General features: G+C 38.0%; 1 protein-coding gene across 2 annotated transcripts in view; it reads right to left on the bottom strand.

Moving 5' to 3' along the window:
- Positions 1-3,801: 3,801 nt before the first annotated feature.
- Positions 3,802-11,754, bottom strand: part of LOC149257201 (protein AE7-like 1) — a 125,593-nt gene continuing 117,640 nt past the window's right edge. Inside the window, exon 5 of one of the 2 annotated variants that reach the window (XM_089413709.1) lies at positions 3,802-4,252. In XM_089413709.1, coding sequence (XP_089269835.1) covers positions 4,191-4,252 — 62 coding nt within the window. In that variant the 3' untranslated portion in view covers positions 3,802-4,190. The remainder of the gene's footprint in view (positions 4,253-11,754) is intronic. The other variant, XM_089413707.1, reaches the window with a different exon arrangement.

Here is an 11,754-nt window from a genome sequence, read left to right as displayed (position 1 = left end):
GGGAGCTGGAATATTGAACGTTTTTCTAAAGTACTAGAGAGTTGGGGTTCCTTTTTCAATTGGAGTTTAATCATATCATGTACTCATAAAATTATTAGAAAAGTTTTCGTTGGGTTTTTCTCCCAGAAGGGTTTCCACCTAAAAATCTCTAGTGCATTGTTCTTTGATGTGTTGATGTTTTATGCTTATTGTTAATGCTCTGAAATTTTAATGATTGATAATTGATAAAAAAAAATACAGATTCACTCCCCCTCTCAGTGTTTCCAACACTCCCCTTAACCATTGACAATTCTTGCAGCCTTCCCTGGGACTGTAGGGGTTGTAAGGACCATATGCATTAGTGATGGGTCATGCATTGCCAAAAACAGTTATATCCCTCAACAATGGTGCAATTGGTTCGAATTTGCTAGATTGTTAATTAAATGTAGCATTCGTTGATTTACTACCCCCATAAACCCAGGATAATGAGTTTCCATCAGTTTTATCATTGGTTATTGGATTGGAATTGCAAATGCGGGTTGTGTCTGCACCACTAGATTGAAGAGTGCATTATTATTTTTGTTAATAAAATTGCAGAGACAAAGAAAGAACAACCAAAGTGGATTGGTTCATAGTTGGCACTAGTTTTAGCCTCAAAAGCCATCTAATTAATCCCTAAAGCCAAATTTCAAATAGGGTTGATTCATGCTTCTTGGAGAAATTGAAATTGTACCATTTTTGAATTTTATTTTTTTGTGGAGATCCATATTGATGAAACAAACAGGCCACAATCGTACTATATACAGATCATCCCACCTTGCAACAATAATGGCATGCGATGCTCTTCAGCCTCTTGGTCACATGTTCACCATTGCCTTGCCCTTTCTTCTTTGCCCACTTGCTTTTTCCCTTAATCATTGGATGCAAAATCTTGTTTTGTACCCCTTGCCTCATAGTTGCTACTACATTGTTTCTTCCATCCAGCCTATTGTAAGGGACTATTGCACAACTCTTTAAACCGTAGATCAACATTCGTAGTGGTAATGTTCAAAGTCTCAATAAAAGTGCTCACAAGCACGTGGTAAGTTTTTCAATGCAATTACCACCATGTCCTCTTCCATTTTCGACCAATGGCCAACAATTGTTCTATGTATCTTTGATCTCTCGTAAATGCTCCTGCAATGATGCATTCTCATCCATTGTGATTTAAAACACCATTTTCTTTAGGGAGAAAGCTACCCTTTTCCAAAGTTTCACGCAACTCTTGCAAATGCTTCCCAATCATTGCTGAAGTGTTCCTTCTCTAGACTTCAAGAAGAATTTCCTTTGTCACAAACCATTTAATTAGCAATACATCTCTCTGACTCATCATACCAATAGCTGTTAATTGGGTATCTTTATTTAAGACGATATCAACCAAGCACCTATATTCAAATATGGCCAGCATACACTGCTTCAACGTATTGGAGTTTTTCCCAAAGAATCGATGGCTACATCCTAACATGATGTGGGGTAAAGAGGTTGTTGGTACAAGTCAAAAAGGCATAAATATATTCAGAAACAGAGTAAAATGTTGGAAATATCTGTTCTTTGCCTCAGTTTACATCCTGGAGTAAGAACACCTGGCTATTGGCTCTAAACACGAGTAGCAGCCATGTATTGCTAAAAAAAAATAGATTTTTTTGTAATAAATCTGCTCAAAAACAACGCCAAAACACAGATTTGACAAATCTATTCAATGACAGCATCAAGACACAGATATTGATAAATTTGCTCAAGAATAGGACCAAAACACAGATTTATATTAATCTCTTTGGATCCGATGAAAATCACCAAAACAATAGCTTAAAGTTTCAAATCTGCAAATCTAGGCAACAATACAAGCAAAAATAGCATCAATCTGTTTCCAAATGCTGTGTATTGTCAAGAAATCAGACAAATTTAAGTGATTCAATATTTGAACAGGCCGTATATTGCTATATTTTTGTCTAATTACTGGCCCGTACACTTAATTTCTTCTTGGCATCTCAAATTCCATTTTTGTACAGTCGTACAGTAGCTTGATTTTCCTAGGTGGCACATCTATACAACACATGCAACTGAGTATTGGTAGATCGATCTCCTCGGCCACATGTGGATCTCTTTGGTGGTCATATGACCATACGAATTGGTTCTTACAATCTTCACTTTCAATGTTATTTTATTTTTTTTCTAGCTTTGGTGAAATCCCTTTTTGCCTCTTCGATGTTCTATGCTAGTGATCCCTCAATAAGTCTCTAGTAGCAACAGTGCCTAGATCTTCACACTCTCACAGACTCCATAACTCTAACTGAACTCTGATAGCATATCACAATAAACAAAAATCGAATGCAAAGAAACCCAAGATAACTCAAGTGAGTTCTCCATATTGCACTGACTAACTAAGAAGTAAAAACCTTCTTATAAAGGATTGCATACTAGTTACAATCAATCCACTTTATGATGTGGGATAGACCAGATATACACTATAATTAAATAAAACATGAAGGCAGAAAATAACCTAAAGCCAAAATAACTTTATTAATGCCTATGTCTGATATCTAATTGACCATTATTATTTTGACATTTACTTTAACATTAAGACTTCAAAAAGTTTACCCATATTCTTATTTATAAAAATTACTTGGAATTTGATGGTTTTCCATGTGAGATTCTATGAAATAGATTGAGACCATACGTGGAAGTTTTTTCTCCAAATCTGAAATGTTGGGAGCAGCTTGAAAGAAACTCTTATTGTGATATGATGGTTTTCCACATGATCTTCTATGAAACAGCTTGAGACTATCAATGGGAGTTCAGAGTTGTTTTCCAACTCTGAAATGTTGGGAGCAACTTGAAAGAAGCTCTTGTTGTGATATGATCGTTTTCCACATGATCTTCTACGAAACAGCTTGAGAATATCAATGGGAGTTTAGAGTTGTTTTCCAACCCTGAAATGTTGGGAGCAGCTTGAAAGAAACTCCTTTCTTATTTCATATAACTCAAAAGAGAAATGACCATTTCCACCTAGTGGCAGAGACAAAAATTAAAAACCATGAAAATATAATATGGCACACTATTTTTTCATGCTTGAAGCCATAGACTATGGTGATGAAAACTTAGGAAATGCATATGCACAAAAGACAAGCAATGACCAAGAACACACGATTTAAATCATCCTCAGATTTGAGGTCCTTCAAAAGAACTATAATCCATAACCAACTTCGAGTTGTTTGGCAACTTCTTTCATCTTCATACATAACATTGCATGCCACCAAATGCAGAGGATTAAAGACTAACTTCAGTTCAGGCAGAGATATGACGGCAAGTTTCCTTCCTGGCTGCTAGGAATCAGCGTAGCATAACAGGCTTCAGTTCAGACTCTTGGTATGAAATGATGTTAATGCCAAGTTTGTTTATGCATCTGTAATAATTTTCATACAAAATTAGTAGTAGTACAGGTTAGATATTGTGAGGCACCTGTGCTCTATCTATAATTCCTCCTTGATCATACTAACATTGGCATAATTAATAAAATATGAAGCTGCCAGTCTTGCCCAAAACTGTGCATCATTGCTATAATTTCACTAGTCATACTAGCAAGGCATGGATTATTATTGGTACGATTTCATGAGAGTCCTGCTAGCAACACTAGACTTAAATGATATTTGAAATGCCATCCCACATCTGTAGAATTTTCAATATGGCATACAATGTAATGTTATCCAGCATTCGCAATATTTCTTCCTGATAGCCTCGAACTCTTTATGCACATCCAAGGTAATTAAAAGGCAAACAAACAGAGAATTGCAAAGAGGACAATTATGTTCATAGAGTAGGTTCACTTAAACAAGAGTTAACTTGTCACAAGTGGTTTCTTAACAAGGAATATAAACCTAATATCATGTATTGTGAACAATTTAAAGCAGTAATCCAAAGTAAAATATATAAATATATACAATAAAAACACCAATTCACTTTTCTGATTTCTTTTGATGCACAGCTAACTCACAAACTTCTATGAAAGCCAGATAATTAACGCTATTTAATTTAACGCAGAACTGAAGCACACATGCCCATCTGCAACTGTATAAATACTTTGCTCCTTCATTTACAGGTCATTTGATGCAAGGCACTCATCAACAAGCTGCAAAAGATTGGGATTCTCCAAAGCTGCAGCAACTCGTTCTTTGTCATTCAATTGCTTGTTGACTGTAAGCACAATTGTCAAAATCACTTTTCCTTGACTTGCAGGCTTGAAATGTAACAAGTAAATCCATTATGCACCAGAATTGAACATGAAAATCTATTTTACTCTACAAAGTTTACTTTTCTTCTAATTATATATGATAGATGACACAACGACCATGGCTGCAGTATCCAAATCTTGTGAGGCTACATCAACAATACTGTCTAGAATGATGACTTTTCCACTCACTGGCAATTGTTAGGTAGCATTTTTGCTTCACAAAACTTGAAATCAGGTACAGTATTAGAAATATGGATGGCATCGAAATGTGATCTCCCAGAAATTTTAGGAGACAGGGAAACAATGACTTAGAAAATAAGGGAAACAATGACTTAGAAAATAAAATATATGTACATATATAATTCAAAAAAGAGAATTTATTTCTAAATAGCAAATTGTAAAGAAAGATAGTAAGAAACATAGTCATGAATGATAAACATAAACAACAATGTAATAGAAATCTGAGTTGTATCTTAGCTCCCATATGACATTACATAACGCAGACTCCAAGACTCTTCTTCCTGTCACCTCTCTAGAAATGGCTCCCTGTGCTATGAGAATCACACTAAACCCTTCTTCACTGCTGCAGCCATGGGATTTGCTTGTGTTATAAACAGTTCCCGTTTATTCTTGAAGACTGTATTTTGTATATGAATAAAATTATAAATGTATTGATTGATAAAATGATTGATAATATAATGATGATATTACAATGAGAACACCCATTATAAACATCTAAATGGTGGTTCCTTTTCATACTAATGGACGTGGCTTTTCGATAAGACACATCTTTTCATTAACTTATTAACTTATCATTTATTATATTATTATGTTTATAACATTGACACCCTCGTTAAGGAATATTTTGTCCTCAAAGCATAATAAACAGGATTCTCTCTACTTGAGCATGGTTCCATGCAATGACGTTTATCCGTTTTTATGGGTTTGACTTTGTTCGCGCTTTGAGTGTTGGTGAGGTTCCTATATATTGTTGCTTCTACTTTGAGAGGGGAAGCCTCAACACCATATAATTTGTAGTGTGTCCTTGCCAATTAAACGCCCTGAACTATTCTTCAAGGTTTCTAGTATAACTTCCCAAATGCATCAACTACTCTGTACCTACCACTATATCCATCACTTTGAGCGGTAGAGTGTAGAGTTCTGTTTGTAGTTCCAGTTCTTGTATCTAAATTGAAACTTAATGACATTTTCCTACTTCTTTGACCTTTTGTCCATAACATTATTAACAGTATTAATAATATAGAAATCAACCATCACTAATTTTACCAGGCAGTTTACTAACTTTGTCCTAGCATGTGCTCGAATGAAATCCCCAATGGATGAGGCACACTAGTCTATGCCAACAAGTTTAATAAAGTGACATCCACAAATGTGGGGGGGCATCACTTGGGTTTCTCCAGAAGATTTTCCTTTTAAAAAATTAATAACATATTATAACTTAAAAAAAGTCAGTTATCCTCCCCACCCGAGTTCAAATCCCATAAAGTCACATGGCTTTTGAAACGAGTAATCTATGTGGCCCTCTTAACTGAGTACATAATTTGGCATTGCCATGATACCAACAACCTCACTCTTGCCTTTGCGTTGAGTTGGAGACTTGGAGTCTGATTTTTTTCCCCAAATGATCCCGAATGCCTAAAATTTATGTCAATTAGGTTTAGCTTGGGTGGTTAGAAGGTATAGTTATTATTCTCCACACCCAGGTTCAAACCCCATAAGTGACATGTTAAGAGTAATCTATGTGATGCTCTTAAATGACTATATAATCTCGCATTAGCATGATACCAGCAACCTTGGTCTTGCCTTCGAGCTGAGAGAGGTTGATTTCTTTCCCTCGGCAGTCATCAATGCCTAAAATTTTTATTGAAAAGCTTAAATGAATATACTCGAACCTTATATATTCAACAAAATAATCATTATTAAAAATAACCATTATAATATTTCAATTTAATAATATATATTAAATTCAAATATTAGATCTCCAAAGTATCTAGTCAACTAAGAATCATTATAAAATCATAGTATTAATAATATAGTCTAAGGGGTTAGCTTAAGCGATTGTTACCAAATTTCTTGCGCATTTTGCTAGTTCCATGCTAGCATGTGTTTGGTTCAAATCCTCGTGGGTGAGACACACTAATCTATGCTAATGAGTTTACTGAAGTAGGGTAGCATCACTTGGGTTTCCCATGAGATTTTCCTTTTATAAAAATAATAATATATTATAGCTTAAAAGAATATATTCCAACCTAATCAACAAAATAATTAGAATCACAAAAGAAGCAAGATAACCATAAAAAAGTTGACAAGGTTTCGTCAAATGAGGGCAAGGAAATTACCCAACTAAAACATCATATTCAAGTATTTATTATTAAAGTTAAATGACTAAAATGAAAGGAAGTATCAATTCCAAAAGTCAAAAAGGAGACATCAACCAACCTAGTTGAATCATGAATGTTTTCAGGAGTATAAGTTGTTGGAAAATCAGGAGACTTGTAGATTATATATGATTGTCCTTAACTTGACAATTATTAGAATAATGTTATTTTAAAGTTTAATGCTCATTTATGTATTTTATTCAGATAAGATTGTATGTGATCTTATTAGCAGTTTCTTAGTAGAAACTTGTTGTTGCTATTTTTATAATAGAAACTTCTTGTTTCTATTTCCTAGTAGAAACTTCTTGTTTCTACATTTGTATTATTTATGTAACCTTCATTGCTCATTCATTCAATCAATTCATTCATTGAAATCCATATGCGTGTTTTCGCACTGTTTTATAATATCAAAGCCAGGTTATATTTTTTTCCAGACAATTTTTTCTTTGAAAAAAAAATTTCGTGGAGTCTAAAAAAAATCGTGGTTGTTTACTGGGCATCACGAATTTTTTTAGCCGCAATTTTTTTAGCGTCGACTTTCTTGTGCTACTCCAAGGCAGAGTGAAGTTACTCACTACGGTTCGACCCTATGAACAGTTAAGCAGAGACGAGAGCAAGGTCGAGGGTTCGAATCAGAGAAGCGAGTTTGTCGATGAGTTGGGCCTGTAATTCGTGCTTGTCAGTGTGCCAAAAGTAAGAGAAGAGACCCTTCCAGATCTTCTTGAAGTCGTGATCGGAAACGTGGGTCTGGGCTTTGAGCCATCCCCTGAGAAACTCGATTGTTGTGTCGCGCGTCTTCTTGTTGCAAGAGGCCAAGTGCTTCGAAAACCCTACTATGTTCTCATCGTTCTCTTTGGCCGCGTCTTTCCATTATCCCACAGTGAATGCAGGAAGAAAATCAATAGTTTGAACTCAACTCCACAAACATACGACTTGCTTGTTGCCTGTCTGGATGAATTCCTGAATCTTCACCGTTTCTTGGACCGTATTGGTCATGAACTCCCGGAAGCTCCGGGAGTTGAATTCCAGGCTGGAGATCTTGCGCTGGAGCCTCCACGACTCGAAATCCGAGTTGAAAATTCCTTCGCCGAGGAGATCGCAGAAGACTGTTGGTGTTTGATTTGTAACCGAACTTCTGTAATTTTCGACCGACCATCACAGTACTTCAAGAGAAACTCGAATTCGATATTTTCGTCGTAGCACAGGTTCTGCGCTCCACTAATCTGACGCCCGACATGAAATCCAAGCCGGAATTTTGTGACAGTCAGCGCACTTTTACGGTGGCATTTCCTGGTCTAAGCAGAGTTGTACATGCTCCAAATCTGTGCGAGGGTTCTGTTCCGCGGGCAGCTTGTGGTTTATTTCAGTGTATTTCGAATTCAAACGAAATTCTAATTCCTTTGGCTCGTTTTTCCGACCAAGGTATATTATTTTCATTTGTCGAAAAAAATTTCCGATTACAGATTTGATGTGGGTTTTGTGATATCTCAACTGGGTAGTCTTCCGAATTTTCTGGGTGCATCATTTTCCGTGCCTCGATTTTCAAGTCAGCAGATTAGAATTTTGTTTCCAGCACCTATCAGATTTTGTCCGAGTTAGTCGACATCTACATTGAAATCTGTGCCAGACTCTTTTGTTGTTTTTCGTGTTTTGGGAAACGTGCAGATGGCATCGCTAACCACTCTGATGTTGGAAGCCAGTGAGCGCTTTAATGGCACCAATTATAATATATGGAAACGGAGAATGTTGACCATTTTTGAATATCAGCGTCTTGACCAGCTCGTTTTGGGCAAAGAGCTCCGTCCTAGTATAGCTGGTGTCGATCAAGATAAGTTTGATGATCGAAATCGAGACGTTGTTATGCTTCTCAAACTCTCTGTGACTGATGATCAGTTACCACAGATTCCTTCCGGCAACACAACTGCTGAAATCTGGCAACATTTGAAGGAATTGCATGAGACATCCTACAAGAGGAGAGCTTTCTTTCTAAAGAATCATTTGTTCTCCATCATGATGGACGAACATATGTCTTTACAGGAACATCTTAACAAGATTAAAGACATTCGAGATCAGCGCGATGCCATTAGAAAGACCGTGGAGGAAGAAAATATGGTAGTCCTCACTCTGAAAAGTCTATCGAAATCTTATGAACACTTCATAGAAACACTCAACATTACCACCACTAATGTTGATCTGAAGTTTCCGGAGTTATGCACCAAACTTCTGCAGTAGGATAGTTGGAAACAACAGTTTGGTAGTAGTGCTTCATCAGCCTCCTCAGAAAATGCTTTTGTTGCCAGTTTGGTAGTAGTGCTTCATCAGCCTCCTCAGAAAATGCTTTTGCTGCCAAATCTCAGTGCTCTCAATCCTTTCAGCAGAGAGGTTATTCTCAGTTTTTTGATCCCGCTAAAAAGAAAAATGCACAGTGTAATTACAGTCACAAGTTCGGCCACATGAAGAAAGATTGCCGACAAAGGATTGCTTTTGAACAGAAGAAACAGGGAGGGTCTCATCAGACAACGAATGTTGCAGAACATTCGGAGCAGACGGAATCTGCATTTTACGCCTTTATGGCTAAGAGGTCCTCAGATCATGCCTCGTCTTCTGCCTGGTACATTGACTCTGGTGCATCACGTCATTTCTCTCACAGGCGTGACTGATTTAGTGACTTCTCATCTTTCAGTGATTTCGTGGTATTCAGTGGAGGTGAGGAGCACACAGTGGTTGGCAGAGGTACAGTTAGATTCAGTCTGGTGGGCCCACACTCATCTCCCTGAATATGTACTATGTTCCTAGTATGGAAATTAATCTGTTGTCTCTCAGCCATATTATGAGGAACTCTCCTCAGCTCGATGTGGTGTTTAGTGCGCACAAGTGTTCCGTTATTGACAGGGAAACTTGTCTTACGATTGTTGTTGGCCTAGAGGATCATGGTCTATACAAGGTTCTTGACACTGGTGAATCTCCAGAAGTGGCTCTAGCAGCTCGTGTTTCTCCCATCAGCGCTCTGTGGCATCAGAGATATGGGCATCTAAACATTCAGTATCTCTCTCAACTATCTCGGGAGGGACTTGTGTCAAGGTTACCTGATATTTAGACTCAGTAGTTGGGAGTGTGCGACCCCTGTCAAGCTAGCAAGCAACATCAGTCTTCATTCAAGGATGGAGAATCTTGGCGCACATCTAAGGTACTCCAGTTAATTCATGCTGATATTTGTGGTCCTATGAATACATCTTCAATTATTGGTTGCAAATAATTTTTGCTTATTGTAGATGATTTCAGTAGAAAGATGTGGGTGTACTTTCTAAAACATAAATCTGATGTATTACTATATTTCAGAAGTTTATGTCCTTAGTAGAAAAAGAGTCTAGCTGTAATATCATAACTCTTAGGACAGATAACGGGGGGGGGGGGGATTTTGTTCTTCTCTTTTCTCCAACCTCTGTGATACCCATGGCCTCAAACGCCAGTTAACTACACCCTACACTCCTCAGCAGAACAGTGTTGTCGAACGTCACAACCGTACGGTTGTTGAAATGGCTCGTTCCATGTTACAACAAAGGGGTGTTCCGAACAAAGTTTGGGTTGAAGCAGTGTTCACTGTTGTCTATCTTCTTAACTGATCACCTACTCAGGCTGTTACGGGGAAGACTCCAGAAGAGGTTTGGTCTGGTCGTAAGCCTAAGATCAACCGCCTCAAAGTTTTTGGCTCGGTTGCATATGTTTGGATTCCAGCTGCTAAGTGCTCGAAGTTGGATTCCAAAAGCCAAAAACTCATGATGACAGGGTACAGTGATCATCACAAGGCCTATAGACTGATAGATTTAGACATTGATCGTCTTATCTTTAGTCGGGACATCGTATTTGATGAAGACAGAGGGTTCTTTCAGTCCCCTCCTTCTTAGCAGTGTTCTGAGGATCATCCTCGCAGTGTTCTTCTTCCGTTAGGTCCACCTAATGGGATGGATGATGCAACATCAGCATTTAATGATGCACTACCTGAGTTACCTCCGAAAAATAATCCTCCACTCGCTACACCTGTTGTTCCTGAGCCTCCTCCACCTACTCCAGATATTGGTTCTTCTACTCTCCGGCCTGAATGGTGGGCTAAAACTATTGGTGATCTCTGGAATAATGAGCTCCTTGAAGGTAGAACTTCCAGAAATAAGAGCAAACAGCAGCCTACAATTAATTTTGCTCTTATGGCTAACCTACACAGTGTTTTTGAGCCTCAAACCTATTCAGAGGCTAAGGGTATACCTGAGTGGGAACAGGTTATGGAAGCTGAATTCCAGAGTCTTCAGAAGAATCACACTTGGACCCTTTCTGATCTTCCTACAGGGAAGAAGCCTATTCGCTGCAAATGGGTGTATAAAGTGAAATACAAAGCTGACGAAACCATAGACAAGTATAAGGCTCGCCTTGTTGCTCGAGGGTTCTCACAGAAGGAAGGCATAGACTATGAGGAGACCTTTGCTCCTATAGCCAAGATGAGTACCATACGGCTCGTCCTTGCCTTAGCAGCTCAGTTCAATTGGAAATTCCATCAGATGGATGTAAAGAGTGCTTTTCTGAATGGTGACTTACAGGAATAAGTCTACATGACGCAGCCTCCAGGATTCAAGGTTGTCAGTGAAGAATAGAAAGTTTGTAGATTAGTCAAAGCACTCTATGGTCTGAAACAAGCTCCTCGGGCTTGGTACTTTAAAATTGATAAATACCTCACAGATCATGGCTTTCAGCGGAGTCCATCTAATGCAAACCTGTATATCAAACATACTGGTGATGATATTCTGTTTGTGGTTGTCTATGTAGATGACCTTATCATTACTGGCAGTTCAACACCTTTGATCCATGGGATCAAACAGGATTTGTGCAACACTTTTGATATGACAGATTTGGGACTTCTTCATTACTGTTTGGGGGTTGAAGTCTGGCAGACTGAGAACAACATCTTTCTCTCTCAGTCCAAGTATGCCAGAAATCTTGTGGATAGGTTCAGAATGCAGGATTGCAAACATGCCACGACTCCTATGGAACCAGGGCTCAAACTTTCACCTCAGTTTTCCTCACCACTTGTGGATGAAACCTTATTCAGGCAATTAGTGG

Source organism: Pinus tabuliformis, chromosome 6, assembly GCF_031772625.1.
Source record: "Pinus tabuliformis cultivar Carrire ecotype Pingquan chromosome 6, CPIR1, whole genome shotgun sequence".
Lineage (NCBI taxonomy): Eukaryota > Viridiplantae > Streptophyta > Pinopsida > Pinales > Pinaceae > Pinus > Pinus tabuliformis.
Note: the sequence above shows the minus strand (reverse complement) of the source record. Positions and strands in the feature narration are given on the sequence as shown.